A 16421-nucleotide genomic window follows, 5' to 3' on the forward strand; every position below is an offset into this window, starting at 1 on the left:
ATGACTTTGATCTAGATCCTCTGAAAAATCTGGACACTGAAGTACAGTGGGAATCAGGCAACTTTGACATTAGACCTTCCCATATTTTGCTAGGCACAATTCTTCCATCACTTGAATTCCTCAGGAGCAATGGGGAAAACCAGAGTCACAGACTACACAAACCAAGAGGGAGGTATTGTATCATTGTAATGGAAGGTAAAGTCACTCCAAAGTTAAGCCTTTCCAGGGTATCATTCATACAAAGAGGTTTGCACACCACTTAATAAGCACAGGAGAACAGATATTTATTATACGATGGCCATCAGCTTCTTTCCCCTGCAACAAAGATAAATTCACCATCATTTCCAAAAGACATTGACCCAAGTCCTGTACTTCCCCAACAGCTTTCATTGCCAAACCAAGGAGTTAGGAGCAGCCAACTACACCAGCACACACTGCCCAGGAGCCACCAAAGAGAGGCAGACATCCTTTCCAAAGCTGCAGTCAAATGCAACCAAAGCAAACAAGCCTAATTACATCAACAAAGTCATCCGTTAATGAAAACACATCCCACAAAGGAGTGAGTTGTTAAGTGCTAGTCTATTCCAAACACCTCAGAGGAAAATTCATGCAATCTGTAACACTTACATCAGAGTCCCATAATATTTACATAGAGAAAAAGAAAGAATAAACTGTTAGGAGAAAACATTTGGGTGCAGAGGGGGAAGGAGCATTGTTTCAGAACACAGAAATATTCGTCTTTGCTTTTATCATATCTGTCATTCAGCTGAAGTTTATTAAACAATAATTAATGTTTTCACTTTCTGCTGGTACAATGCAGATGTACTTAAAAACTACTGATTTTCTGTGATATTTTTTTCTTCCCTGAAGTAACCAAAATACATCTGAAATTATTTTTAAATCTCAAAAAGAAAATCACAAATTGCTATTCAGAAATACCAGTACAAAGTGATGCAAACCAGCCCTGTAAAAATTTGCTTCAGTATTTAGTAAAGGAAAATTTTAAGGAACAAAATGCCTAGAGCAACAGAAAATTGCTGTTTGTTCTTTAAGTTTAATAAGGTTAAAAAAAAAATCCTCTGAATAAGAGCTGGAAGCAAAACTGGCTAAGAACCAAAATAAAACCACCTACACCATTTAATTGAATTAGTTCAGAGATGTACAATCAGCCCCCTTGACATAAAGTCAATTAGTGTTTTTAAAGCACTTTCCACTGTAATAACTCATGTGCACTTCTGAGCATACCACAAAGAAGGGGTTGGATTTAGCTAATAGACCAATGAGGTGATTTATTTAAAGCACAATTAAGTGGATGTCCCATCCAGGTCCTTGGTGAGCTGCACTGCTGCTGGGTGTGATCTGTCACCTTGTGGAGCACAGCCCTGCAGTGCACACCCAAACCAGACCCGTTCATCACAAATGTCCCTGCACATTTCTCACACTGCCTGAGGCTTCTGATCAGCATTTTAATATTAAATGCCCCCTCAAATACTTGCAGTCTCAACAATTCTCCTGATATACAGCTGATTCTTCAATTCATGAGAGGTAGATTTATTCTCTGCAATAATTAAAATGGTTTCTCCCTCTCAACCATGCCCCAGGTCTTTGCAACAGCACCTAAGAGACATTAGTTGAGAGAACACCACCAAACATATTTTGTTACTTCTTAAATGCCAGTCCCAAGCAAGATTGTTTAATATTGAACAGCGTTTAAGCATTTGCCAGGCACTGCCAAAAGACAAACAGATATCCCTGGAGATTTTTACTGTGTCCTCTCTGAAAGGGAAAAAGAGCTCTTACATAATTGTACCATTGCTCTTGAATGCTGCAGCCTGACTTTCCACACAACACAAAGGAGATAAATCAGAAACTCGGGTTAAAACCTGGAAGGAGTTCCACCAGCAAAGGCCTGGCCAGGAACAAAAAAGCAAGAGGAGCTGGCATAGGAGCTGTCAAAAAGAAGTGCTGGAGTACATCTGTCAAACAGGCTTGTGTTTTAGTGAAGCTGCCCAGAGCAGAGGAGGATGAATGTCCTGAATGGCATCAATGCTCTGTCATGTGCAGGCTGTGAGGCCAGTGGGAGTGATCCAACGGGGCAGGAAAGAGCCAACAGCTTCAGCACAGAGAATTCCACCAGTGGAATTCCACCAGGACAGTCCTGCTCCAGAGGAGCCCATCAGCACCCAGCCCATCACCAGTGCTGACAGGGACAGCTCCAGCTCAGGGGGCTCAGCCTGGCCTTCAGACTGCAGAAATGCACACTCCATGGCACCTGCAGGCCTCATCCTCCTCACACCTTCTCTCAGGGTATCATCTAGAGAGCAGAATGCTTGGACTTCTGTTCCACCAGCTCTCCTAAGAGCTGAGGAGGTTTCTGTGAGTCAGAGAGTGAAATAATTGAGTTTTACCTGCAAGAGCATTAATGCAACTGCTTCTGCCAAAAAGAGTGCACTAAAGCAGCTTTTAATATCCCTGCTTGAGGAAAGACTTGACTATCTGCCCATTTAGATTATAAACTCTTTGGAAATGAGAACTGTTAATGATGGGACTCTGAAACTTGGCTACACTAAAGTTTGCACCAAGAGAAGATAAGTGCCAGTAGCTCAAGGCAACTTAGTCCTAGCTAAACAAAATTAGATTCTTTCTTCCCCCAGCTTTTTGTGGCCCAGAAAAATCTTCACATGACGTAGCCAGCTCTCCAAGCTACCAAAGATGCACTTACAAAGGAGCATTTTAATGGCAGGCCACTGTCTGAGAGTGCATTAATGCATCTATTGCCTTGGAGACAGAGAAAGGGCAGCCTGTGGAGACAGAATGAACCCTCTATGACATAGAGCCTTGGCACATCCCTATTGACATGGTCTAAGGGACTGGATTATGCTGGAAGGGGGCAGGAATAGTAAAACAAGCCAATGTGAAAGACAGGGGATGCAATTTCAACAAGATCTAAATTACTCTGGGTTTAATTCATAAACATATTGGACTGATTGCTGCTTTAGCATCATTAAAAGACTTGCTAAGATTACCTCATGACTGTTAAGCCCATAAGGATTCAGTGATTCTTTTAATAAATAACACTTTGAAGTCAAATCCATAAAACAGGTTTAGGCTAAAATTAAAAGAGTTCTAATAAAATGCCCTGTGAATACAAGGGGCATTTTATTAGAACTCTTCTAATTTTTATTTATTACAACAGATACCACCTTGCTTCCTTGTGCTGCACAATAGCACACTCACCCAGAAAAGGAAGGGCAACAAATCAAATATGAGGGTGGGTTTGCCACCCATGCAGGGTGCAGGGAGGCTGTGCCAGGCTGGAGCCATCAGGCTCCAGCACTGCACAGGGCTCTGGCACCAGGTGCAGGGCTGTGGGAAGGCACAGGTCACTGCAGCACGGTGGCAGCACTGTGATCCTTCAGCCTTTCTGCTGCTGTCTCCAGGTTGATTAGTGTGCAAAATACACAAAAACCACATGAGATGAGAAGAAAAGGAGTTACAAAGGTTTTTTTGCTTCCACCAACATGAGACACTGCCAGTCTGTATTTCTTTTTTCTCCCCAGACAAGCTGCTTGGCAGTCCCATCCTCTGGCATGCCCAAATTGGAGTTCTCCCACTCCTTTCATCTGTCACTGGGAAAAAATGCAGAAGTGACATGTCTGGGCTCGTAGCAACCGAGCTAACTGGCACAGCACTGAAAAGACCACCGGCAGCTAAACCATTCACTGCACTCGGCGTTTGTAAACACAATAAATGCTGGGGACACTGGGGACATTTTTCAAAAATGCTTCTGCCAGAGACTGAATCAGGGAGAGTCAGTTCAAGCCTGTTTTGTCTTACCAGGGTCTTCTGCTGGGATTTGCTACGTACCCTGTTCAGCCCAAACACAAATGTCCTCCATCAATGGAGGAACATGTGCCAGTCCTTAGGGAACACAGCAAAACAGGGCTGGGCTGATGAGGTTCTGCTCTTGCTGCATTTCCCAGTGGATTCACAGCAGCACTGAGGGCCACGGGGCAGAGGAGTTACACTGCACAGCAAGGACATGGCACATCCTCTAGAAGAGAAAGGAATGGAGCTCTTCTCCAGAGGAACAATCCCCATCCTTGGGTGACACAGGTCAGTATGGTGAGAAGCACTGAGATTCTTGCCATGAGCACACACACAGCTCCCAAACCCGCTCACAGCCTGGCTTCCCCTGCTTTGCCCCCCTGGTGTTAGGAAACCCAGTGAGCAAGAGCATCAGGAGCAAGCCGGGCTGGGGAAAGAGCCATGCCCAAAAGGGATGCATGGACAGCAGGACACAGGAAATCCAGCACTCACCTCTGAGGAGTCGGCATACCGAGCAACACGTGCACACTGAAAGAGGAGCTGAGCGTTAGGAACTCGTCGCTGAAGCCACTCACTCTTAGAAAACACTTGGCACCTTTTTGAAGTGCACTTCAAGGCCCTGGTGTGCACAGGGAGATGAGTGTCTCCACAGACCAACATGGAGCACAGACTTGGGAATGTGCCTCATGCCAGGCTGTGTCCATGTGGGTGTTAGATACAACTCCCTGGTGCTGTTCTCAGACCATGAACAGAAGTAACTCCTGACTGGAGGGACCTGGGATAAGCAATCTTGGAGCATGGATGCACTACCCAGTGCAAAAGGCTGTGTGATAACAAACACAGCAGGCAATACTGGGATTTGTAAGGCTGTGTGCCTGGATTATTTCAGTAGATTTAGAATTCTGGTAGAAGTCTGGCTGCTGCAAGCACTCACACAGCTTCTAAAGAAATCTATCCACACACCCCTGATCTTCCTAAACCAGGAGGGTCCTACAGGAATTAATATCCTGATGGAATTGCCAGGGGGATGGCATTGCACCCTTCGGTGAAAGCAGGTGATTCATATCTGTTCATGAACATGTGTGAAGTTTACAGCTTCATCTTGAGCACAGTTTGTGTTCCAGGAAACGGCCTAAATTTCCAGTTTGAGCCTTTCAATTTAATGCTCACAGTGGCATCACTGATTCCACATTAAAGAAAGTTTTTGAAGAAGAAAAGGTTTGAGCTCTGTGTGATTTTTTTTTTTTTAGTTATGATTATCCTGCACTGGGGACACTGGAAGTTCTTCTATAGTTTCACAGTCATTTTAAAGCAGCACTATTGAAAGCAGATGTCTCACTGTCCCTTGCACTCTGGCCTCCTTCTCCTTGTCCCTTGCTGATGTCTGTGCTGCTGCTCTCCACTGGCTTGAGGATCTGACCCAGGTCAAGAGCAACTTGGAAGCAAGAGAGAGCATTTAACTTGAACAATTCCGTGACAGAGGCCAGCACGTAAAAATAATATTTAAATGTATCCAAAGGAAAAGAGATGGGCCAGAGTCAAGCAGCTGGGTTGACTGAGTGGGAGTGCTGTCTCACATTGGCTGGATGCTGCTGTGAAACTATGGGCTTCCTCAAGAGATCTGCTGTGGGTTCAGCCTCTGATCTTACACAGAAGGAAGTTGATCACAGTTTTATGAGACTTTGTTCTCTGGGAGTTCATGCAACATATATCTGGGTTGTTCTCACACATCTTTCTGGTGGATTGGGAATGAATACCCAAACACATCCTGACTGCTGATGTTCCCCCACCTTTGTTCTGTACTGCAAAGCCTTTGGTCCTTCAGCACAAGACCAAAAAACCAGCTTTGATTCTGTCCTGCTCAGAGGAATGGAGAGTATCAGAAAGCACACTGTCCATTTCTGCTTCGAAATCATTCCAGATAAGAATGATCTTAGCCTGGGACACTGGGTTTGGGCAATACAGAGGGTGGCTGCATTGTTTGTGATCCTCTGCCCCAGGCAGCATCAGCTCTGGACACTGACTGTCCTGTGATGCAACACAAATTAAGGTAATGCTGTAAGGTTAAGAAGTGCAAAAGCTCCTGTTAATAAAGACAAGTTTATATGTGGATTGTTACTGGACATTTGCCAGAACAACAAGATTCCCTTGAAAAATATTTGGAAATATTGTTCTGGAATTTACCCTTTCCCATAACAATGCACAGCCACATGACATTTACAGTTCCCAAAGGAAAGGCAGTTCTGCCTGTGGAAAGGGCACAGGTTGGAGCAGGCATCGAAGTAAAATGTCACAGTCCATCATCTGGGTGCCAGGACAATAAACTGAGAAATGCTGAACCAAGAGTGAAGTGAACAATCAGATGAAGAGGTGGTGGCCTGCTACATGGAAGAAGGGGCTCACTGTGTGTCCTTGGTGCACATCAAAGGAAGGTGTGCCTGTCTCCCTGGAGCTGGTGCCTCGTGGGGTGTGCTGTTTGTGGGGTCAGCAGCCACCCACAAATCATGGCCAAAGCAGCTTCTGCCTCTTTATGTCATCTGGCTGTGGCTTTGGACTGGGTGTGAGGAGGAGGAGAAGGCTCTTTCTGTGTGGGAACACACCTGGAGCCCACTGTGTGCTGAGTGTCCCACTCCTGCAGAAGGAGCATCCTCACAGCACAACTGCACAATGCACAGGCACCACTGAAAGGCAGCACAGACAGCAAAAGGTAAAGCTGTCTCAAAGGCAGCTCTTGCTTATTGTATTTCTTGGCCTCATAAGACACTCTTCAGCAAGCTAAAAAAAAAACAAAACAAACCCTTTTGCTGTATCTGCTTGAAGCTGTTACAAAATGGCAAACTCTTCACACAGTACTTTGTGTCAAGAGGGGATTCAAAGAATCACAAACCCATCTAAGCAGCACCATTCACGTTACAAAAATAACAGCAGTGCAAACAAAACAGGCTGAGTGTTTGTGCAGCCTGGTCCTACAGCCAGCTTTTATCCTCAGCCACAGCCCACTGGTGTCAGGAGAGCCTTTTCTCATGCTTCAGTGGGCTCGGAAACGTGCCCAAGAGTTGTGAAACCAGAACCTGAACCACTTGCTGGTGCTCACAGGGGGCTGGGGAGTTTAACACCAAAAAAAAAAAAAAGAATTTTAGCATTCCCTTCTGTGCAGAAAAGACAACAGACCTCTCCCTATCCCCCTGTCTTTCCAAAACACTTTATTTCAGATATCACATCTGCTCTTAAACACAACAGTCACACAACAGGACTGGAACCAGCAACACCAGGATGGGACCCAGATAAACAACTCTGAGCTCAACCTAAAGAGCCTCTCTTCTCCCAGGTGGGGTCAGCTCTCAGCATCCTCCATGCCAGGTCCTGTGTGATGACAGGGTTTAGCTTTCATTGGCTAATTTAGTTAACATGCATTTTTATGCTCAGACATCATTGCTCCAGCTATACCTTAATTCTAACCATATGAGCTTCAGAGCTCTCATCGAAAGGGGATGGTGGTTTTGGTGTGTGTTTCTTTCCTGAGTGCTTAATCTAAATTTCTATAATAGCAAGGCTATTAGCCCTCAGAAACTGAGCTCTGCTGTGTTGTCAGTCAAAGAAAGCACACAGGTGAGAACATAGCTCTGTGTTTTTCACTGTGAGCATAACCTTTAACTCCTGCCCTCAGCTAATCCCCTTAATTAGTGTGGTCACAAAGAGATCAAGGAGCAGGCACAATTCTAGCTGGCAGCAGTCAAGGACAATCAACATAAGCCTCCTTTGAATTATATAAAACTTTGGGGTTTGTTTTGGGAATCATTATCCTCCTGTTTTAAGGTTTCTCTTAGAACAGGAATGGAGCATTTACAGAAGGAAAAGGTAAGATGTTTCCTTTTTTGTTGGCTCTTTTCTTAATGTTGCTAATATAATTTGTGGATTTGCAATGGGACTAGGATGGAAGGAAAAAAAGAGAGGGAAATACCTCTAAAAAGCAAAAAAAAAAAAAAAAGGCAAAAAAAATCTGCTTTAAGTGTTCTTTGAGGGACAAGCTGCTGCTATAAGAGGTGACAGAGCATCAGGAAAATAGAAGTACAATGCAGGTTCTGTAATTCACAAGAAAAATTCTCTATTTAAAATGTGAGTTCCCTCATGCCAAACACACAGTCTAGGTCATTTTTGATGACTCCATCTGATGTCACATTGACTATGTCCCAGTATTTCTAAAGCAGGTAAAAAACCAGAGGAATTCAATGTTTCTGTGAGGCAGTGGGACATCTGACAGGGACATTTATGCCATCTGAGGGCTTTGAGACAGGAGGAAGGGCTGTGTGTCTGCCCTTCTGTAGTGACTGCTCATGCACACTCTCACATGTGCATACATAACACACTGATGGGCAGAGGAAAATTCTATCTATCCCTTAATTATGTCCAGCTCTCCAACTAAACAAATATGAAAGGTGGGGTGATGGAACTGTCTGGGCTTAGTGTGCCCAGAGCAGTGTCACATCACCAGAACATGGCCCTCAGGATGTGGCACAGTTTGGATGGCACATCACAGTCTTACACAGACACAGGACAGCTGACTCTGATCAGTTCTCCCCTCCTGACATTCTGAGTACACACAAAATGGTGCCCACATGAAACAGCACAAAGACTGGAGAGAACAGAACTGTATTTTTCACTTCCTGTGATCAAAAGTGAGAGCAAAACTCGTGGCTGGAGTCTCCCACCACCTGCAAGAGGAGTCTGTTTGTATTCTTTGCAGGTGGAGAATTTTTTTTTAAAGCACCTCAATGAAATTACCAAGTGAGATGAGACAGACAGAGGTCCTGGAAGATTTTGCAAATTTGTGAAGTTTCCATTTTAAAAAAATTAAACCCAAAATCTCAAATTACTTGAATCCAAAATTTGTGATAAAGACTTAGTCTGAGTTCAAAGCATTTATGAACAATTTCAGAGATTCATTCTGAGAGGTCCTTGTACACTATGGACAGAAAACCAGACCAAAATAAAAAAACTCTTTTGTCTTGAGACAGGGGTTTGTGGCCAGGTGAGCTGACTTCACTGTCTCAAGAGCAAAACTACAAAGGCTTCTCTACTCAGTGTGGAACTAAGATAAGTAAATTATGGTTTACTTGTGTCATCATTTATTTTTGTCTAAATACGTGACTTTTTAAAGACTTTTATATTCTGTGTGTGAACACTTTATTTTCAGACCGATTAGGTCAAGAGAAGTGTACACAAGGCCTTATACAAAGATGAGAATAAAACCACTGTGCACCAACATTTCCGTTTACCCATAAAGAAAATGTATTCAGCAGATAATATTTTAAAAAACAAGGAGAAGTCTGATTCACAGAATTTGTAAAAAGCTTGAAGGATACTCTTTAGGAAGCATGAGACAGGACATTTCTAATACCCAGGCTTGAAACAGTGCAAGTGTTTGCACAGACCTCAACACACACCAGCTGGAACTGCTGAATTTCTGACTTGCCAGCATATGTTTCACAAGCTACCAAGTGCAACACGCCTGCAACCTTCCGTGGTTTCTCATCACAGCACTGGAGTTGAGTGATCTTTGGTGGTGTGTGGGAATCCCAGAAACCATCTGGAGCCACCTCCTTGGGATAACCCTCCATGTCTCAGCTTTTGAGATCTAATCTGCAAAGCTATCTCCAATTAAATGCTTTGGATTTGGACTCACAAAGGTTTCTTTAACCAAGCTTGACATAAAATTTTTAACTGAATCCTCAGGAATGGATCTTGTTTACAGCATGATATTTTTTCCCTTTGTTCTTTCACAATTAGAAAACAAACCATTGTCCTTAGGACACACCCTTTTTTCAGCATGGCTTGCCGCCCCCAGCCCAACTTTCCAGCTCAGGTTGCAAAGACTGAGTCTGGCTTCTCTGCACACTCAAGTCTCATCCTTGGTACCAGCCAGGAATAGTAACCATCAAATGATGATACTGTTTTTTTCTCCTAAGTGCCAAGAGACTCAACAGCATGTCTGAGTCCTGGAATTCTGGTATGTGCTGCCTGCAGTGTCCGTTTCTCTCTGCTCCTGCCAAGGGCATGACTTCACTGAACAGTGTCATATTCCAGACAGCACAACACTGAAAATAACACTGGCACTTACCTGAGCTGCCAGTGCCTTCTGATGCACTTCTGGATGGTTTTGGGTGGCTCTGTTTGCTACCTGTTCGTACAGTGACCGAGGGAGGAACGGTGCTGCTGCTGTCTCCGCGAATGCTCGACAGGTCCTGCATGCTGAAGCTCCGTAGTCTCTCAGACAGGGCTCCCTGTCCCTAGGTGAACAAGCAAGTCAGTAACACAAAGTTAGAGCCAACATTTTGAGACTCTTTGCTCTCTTGTTCATTGAAATCCATCAGGACAATAGGAAGAGAAAAAATGGTGTGGTCCAGTGACCTAGAGGTGAGAAAAATGTGTTGATAAAAGCATCATTGCCTCTCTTGGCTCTTCCTTTTGGAGTGGTTCTATGGCAAACATCTCTGTGAGCACAGAGCAGCCTTGGCCATGTGTAAAGGAGCAGGATGTTCCTTTTTCTTTCTAGTAGGTACTTTCCTTCACTAGGAACGAGTCAAACAGATGCTTGGCTTCAGAATCACAATTAAATGGCCGGTATCAAAATAACTTCCGTTTAAAGTTAGCCATCTATGATGATATTCACCCAGCCATTCTCAGCAATACATAACATTTCCAGAGCATACAAAATCTGAAATTTTAAGCTAATAAAAAGATATTGTTAAATTGCAAGAACTATAACAATTTTTTTTCATGCAGCTTAATGAAGAAATCAGCTAATTAATTATTTTTCTTTCTTTATATGCTAATTCTCAATCTGACAACAGAGATATTCCTCGGTGAAAGGAATGTAACTGTAAAGGATAGGTTGGTTAAGTGACACTTTCTATTAAAACTGCACCCCATCAAAAGGTTGACTGTAAGTATTTTGTAACCCTCATACTACACTACAGCCATAAAGTAGGAACACCAGAAAAATCAATACATACAGAATCATAGAGCTTTTGAGCTACATTAAATGACATTCAGAATATAAATTGCATAACTGATTACATAAATTGCATTTATGTTCTAACTTTTTATTGAGGGGGGAGGATCTGAAAGAGACTTCACAGCACATAGTCTTGAAAAAAATACTGAAGTAAACACATAGAGCCTGATTCTAACATTCTTTCTGCAAATGCAACTTAGGAAAAAAAATCAGTGGATGATTTGACTGAGATGAAATCAGAAAGAAGGCAAATAACAAACAGTAAATACTGTCCTGTTTAACAAAAAGATAAGGGAACCTGTAGCAATTCACCCACCACTTTCATCTGGACTTGTATTTGTTCAAGCAGCACAGCCTGACCACAGCCACAGGACCAGGGCTGGGCTGGACCAGAACACATCAGTGCTCCCTTCTGGGCTGCAGCTTTGAGTATCCTGGCCCAGGGTGCAGGAAAAGGCCAGTGGAGAGCTCACTCTGGTGCTGGCCTGGCAGAGAGGACGGACTCATCCTGAACATCTACAATCAAAGGCAAGACTGGACACATTCCTTGCTAAAGCTGTTGGGGAACACTGCCTGTCCCCTATGCACTGGCATTGATCCATTGGGAAGGAAAAGCAGTAATTTACCTACTGTTTTGTCAACACCACTTCAGAAATTCTGCATGCAGAGTAAAGGAAAATCAGTGCCTCTACCTCATACAAATTCCTCAGCACTTTACTTTTAGGGTGTGTAAGTAGAGAGGGCATCAGGTGCTGATACCTACAGTCATTGTGACAGTCTGCACTTCTTACATTCAAGAAAAGTGACAGACCAGTAATCTCCAACTTTTCAGCCTGAAGGTTTTTATACAAGAAAAATTAGTTCAAGCTTCCTTCTCAACTCCACATTTAGTTTTCCTGCAGACTGTTACAGAGAAGCAGCAGACTTACTTTGCTCTTTCCCACTATTCTACTTTTGAAAGCATTTCAAATTGATGGGGCTTCTTTGCTCAAATACCAAGACATATTATGTTGCTGATTTTATATGCATGGAAGTGGAATCCTTAGAACTTATATTTTGCTAAACTCTCACCTCTGCCCTCGCACTCTCCAGCCTGGCTCAATGTTGATGCCTGAATTTTGGCTACTCCTGCCAGTGGCTGAGCCACTCTTGAGGTATGTTCTCACTCCAAGAGGCATCTCCAGTTAATCCTCTTGGGCCAGTGCAAGCTACATTTACTCTGCAAATGTTCCTGGGCTGGTAACTGCAGTTGCCTTGCATGGCTGGTCAGCTGGGTGAGATCTCAGCTGCCCAGAGCTCAGTGCAGCTCTGGATGGGTTTTGGAACCTGCACTGAATTCCTGCACAGACACGCTGTTCTCAGTGGCTGGTTCAAAGCCAACACAAGATATCCTGCCCTGCAGCCTGATTACAACAGGCAGAACTCCAGTGAGAGCAATCTGACCATTAAATAACATTTTGCTGTTGCAGAATGACCGGGCCAGCAGAGCCAGAGGGTTAGAACTGATGAACTGTAATTTGAGTGCTGTATTCCTCCCTCACACCCAGCTCAAGTGTCAGCAGGGCTCAGGCTTTTCACCTCCCCCCAGCTGCTCTGCTCAGCCAGCTAACCCAAATTCCATTTCAGTCCAGCCAGCAATTTCTGTGTGTGGACATGAGTCAGGTTAGAGAGGAGATTCATGTGTCAGACCAACCTGGCAGGGAAGATGACACCAACACACAGAAAATGGAGAAGATGTGTGAATATTCTTGCACTGTACCTTGTGATATAGCAGCACAGAATGATCAAAGGCCCCAGGAGAGCTTTGAACCAGGGACCTGATATGTGCTTGTCATCTATGGCTCTGTTACATCAGCGTGTAATACAGAGCTTGAGCACAGACTGAATCAGCTGAACTAAACAACCTTGACTTTCACCAGGAAAAAAAGAGCTAAAATTGCCTTTTTTTAATTTTTGGTTTAATTTAACCTGAGTTTCTAATACCAAAAATAAAGATGGTTTATAATACAGGTAGTAGCAAAATATTACTTTTTATTGTTCCTACCATTCTATGAAATAATTTTTCCAAATATCAGAAATGGCAAGAACAGCAAAAGCCTGGGCTGAGTGAAGGCACTGAACACCTGTGAAAACCTGCAGAGTTCCATTTCCTTTCTTTGGCCTTTGTAGGGATAAACTTCATTTACTTGCTCCTAGAATACATTGTAATATTCACAGTTCTTGCCCAGTTACCATATTTTTACTTGACCCCAAATATAAATGTGACAGAAATTACCACAGAATGGAGATAATTTCAGAGTAAAATGGAAAATATTGTTTACCAACCTTTATTTCCCTGCTATATAAGCAGCTGGTATATAGGAAATCACAAATATTTGAAAAACCAGCATGATGAGGGTTTGCAGAGCTGTGTTTCAGAAATAAAGACTTTATCCAGATGAAATGTTTATTATTCCACAAAAAGACTTATACTTTATTAGCAAAAGAAAATAACAAGTTAATAGCTTTATTTCTCAACAGAATAAATTTAGCACAGCACGTGTTTTGGGCTGTGTTTTGTTAAAACAATCATGTGGAAGATGAAGAGCAGCTGTTTGGGGGAATTTTTGTTTACTGTTGTGGCCATGATCATGCAGATGCTCTTCCAACTGCTATGGACATGAGAGATATCCCAGGAATTTCAGCACAGAGAGAGGATCCAGCTCCTGAAGCTAAGCCTGTGCTGCAGGCCAGAGGGATGTTTGCAGCACATCCCCACAGATCTGGGCTAGTTTTATCCTAGAGAGTGTGACAGCACTAACACCATGGCAGCAGCTGCAGTAACACCATTTCACTGTGTCAGCAGAGAAACTGCTCAATGTTATCACAAAGCCTCCTGAAAACTGTGACTGGGAGGGCTGTGGGACTAAGGATGACCCCAGCTCTCTCTCCTCCTCACTGAACACCAACAATTGCCAGGATGGTTGTGCTGGCAGTGTGGGACCTGTGTTTTCAGGACTTCAGAGGACACAAGCATGAAATGGTGCTGGAAAACTGAGCCTTAACTTCCCTGGGCACAAGACTCCCTGCCTGGACTCAACTTCTCATCCAGCTTATCTTCAGACATGGACCACCCCTGTGGGCATGGCACTTCTGATTTTACAGACAGTGAGTTGGTGAGACAGTGAGGTTCTGGTGGGAACAGGTGTCTCTCTGTTCCCTGATCACTGCCGTGCATCTGTCCCCAAATTCATCTGATTGTGCCCACAGGTGAAGGTACAGCACAAATGAAAGTGGAGCTCTGCAGGCTTCCTTTCCCCACGATCTACCAACCTCACAAGTTCTCTTTTTTCAGAGAAGAGCCAGGGCTCAGTGCTACTGAATAAGATAAAACACTAAAAAGGACACAGTAGTATCACTGCCCAGTCACTGCTATCACTTGGTATCAACCTTGTTTAGATTCATGACTGCACCAACAGTTTGAGGGCATTGGCCACCAAGACAAGCTGCAGGAGCTCATTTGTGATTCTAAGTGAAATTAAAGCTCCTATTCACATGGCATAGTAATTAATCTCAAACTAATTTAAGTATATCTGCTTCATTTGGTCAAAATGACAGTAGTATAGAATTCCTTCCTCACTCACATCTAGCACACTCTCTCCTTTTTGCTTTAAAGACTATGACAAAACAGTATTAAAACCCTGAGCTTCCAGAGCTAGCAACCTGCACGCTGCCTTCCTCTTCTCCTCTTCATGCTGCAAACATCACCATCATCATTTCCAAAAACAAACATCAACCTCTCTGGGTCCAGAGCACAAACACTGATGCAACCAGTATTTGCCTGGAAGGATCAGAAATACTTTCAAAAAACTGACATCTGCATTGTGACAAGCACTGTAAAAGACATCAGAAATTTCTTTCTCCATCTTTTAATTTCTTTCACCACTTTATAATCAGTCTCTGCATTCCCATTTGAACTAAAACTTTTTAGAGGAAAATGCATTTAGGAGTCTGGGAAAATCTGGGTTTAAATTCAATGGAGTTATTAGCTATAAATACTTCACTAATGTATGTAGGTAGCTAAAGCTAAAGTACATCAAAATAAACACATATTTTAAAAATCTGCAATTTATATAACAGTCCCATTGAATATGATCTAAATATAAACAAATAACAGTGTCTAGACCTTATCATTCCTTCAGTCTGAAAATATTAAAGAATTCTGTAAACATTATTTAGGCTTCAAAACACCTCTAATACCTACAAATTCCATTTTGCAGCTGTGGAAACTATGACACAGCATGACAAATCAGGAACCCAAAACTGCCAAGTCACAAAAGAGAAGCTTTTAATACAATCAGTGTTAATGCAGGATGGCACCTCCTGGCCTTTTGTCTCTTAGGATCAGCAGTTAATGGACAAGCAAGGGAACACCAAGTCACACTCAGCACACTTCCAGCACAATCCTCAATCTGTTAATGGTCTCCTCTCTTTTTGCTGTGACTGTGGTTAGCAGTTCTCCCCCACAGATGCCTGCATGCATGTCAGCCTCCGTCCTACAAGGTGCAGAGCACATTCCCAGGATGCCAGCTGGGGCTGTGGTGTCAGCAGGACTGCCCCAACCACACCTGTCAGAGATCCTTCAAAAGCTCCACTGCAACCCCAGCCATCCCCACAGGGGTCACAGCACAGGGAGAGAGGCTCCCTTCATCCATTAGTGAGAACACGACAGCACACACAGCAGCTTGGCCAACGAAGCAGCAATCAGCCCAGTTAAATGAGAGTTCCATGTAAAAGCTCCCTGCCTGGAGCTGGAATCCCTTCCACTGCCAGAAGAGGACTTGGAAGGCAATTTGCTGATGAGATCAAGGACAGGCTTTTAAAGCTCAGCACGCAGGATCTACCCACTGGAAGCAGAGCAGACAGCATTTGGCCTCAGACCAGTCTCAGCTGAAAACAGTCCAAACTAGTCTAACAACTAGTCTAACAGGGAGCAGACATTAGTTAGGGGTTAGTAAAAGCACTCAGCAGATTACCTGCCCTTTTTTCTGGTCCCAATACAAGTGTAAATGGAGTAGCTGAGAGACCTAGCAAAGGGAAAAAAGAGAGCCATTGTGGCAACACACATAAAAGCTTTGAGAAATAAGATCTATTTGAAGCATAAGTAATCGAGGTGAGACATGAGCATGACACTGGGCACCATGTGCAGGGACTCACACATAAAAAGCAGGACACCCACCTGTGGGCTACACCTAGGTCCTCCCTTCCTCACCTTCCCCAGAGAGATGGTGAAACCACTCCTTAACCCCAGCTGACAAGGTGTTTTTAAAGAGTAAAGCAAATTATAAACACAATGGGCTGCTACTCCACTCCTTGCACTTGACTGATGCTTCCCACTGGAGAAATCCCCAGTGCCAGGCCTAATGACTAATTGAGGCACAGGATTATGTGAGGGACACGTGGCAGTCATTTTAGTCCTGGTGACTGACAGTTCTCCTGAGCAGTAGGGTGACAGTGGGGAATTGCTCACAGCAGTGAGCAGGAGTTTGCACACAGAAGCTTCCTCATGTCCTGAGCAGAACCATCAGCTTTATGGTCT

At 43.6% G+C, this 16421-nt stretch overlaps 1 protein-coding gene and 1 long non-coding RNA gene across 4 annotated transcripts in view; one reads left to right on the forward strand and one right to left on the reverse strand.

Moving 5' to 3' along the window:
- Positions 1 to 16421, reverse strand: part of REEP1 (receptor accessory protein 1) — an 87413-nt gene that overhangs the window by 7598 nt on the left and 63394 nt on the right. For 2 of the 3 annotated variants that reach the window (XM_064418997.1, XM_064418996.1), the window contains one exon: positions 9947 to 10115. In XM_064418997.1, the coding sequence (XP_064275067.1) occupies positions 9947 to 10115 (169 nt within the window). Of the gene's footprint in view, positions 1 to 4320; positions 4357 to 9946; positions 10116 to 16421 lie in introns of all 3 variants that reach the window. The other variant, XM_064418998.1, reaches the window with a different exon arrangement.
- On the forward strand, positions 1928 to 3767 carry LOC135299661 (uncharacterized). Its single transcript, XR_010361614.1, has 2 exons — positions 1928 to 2376; positions 3561 to 3767. It is a non-coding gene; the product is annotated as an uncharacterized LOC135299661 (long non-coding RNA).

This window comes from Passer domesticus, chromosome 4, assembly GCF_036417665.1.
Source record: "Passer domesticus isolate bPasDom1 chromosome 4, bPasDom1.hap1, whole genome shotgun sequence".
Lineage (NCBI taxonomy): Eukaryota > Metazoa > Chordata > Aves > Passeriformes > Passeridae > Passer > Passer domesticus.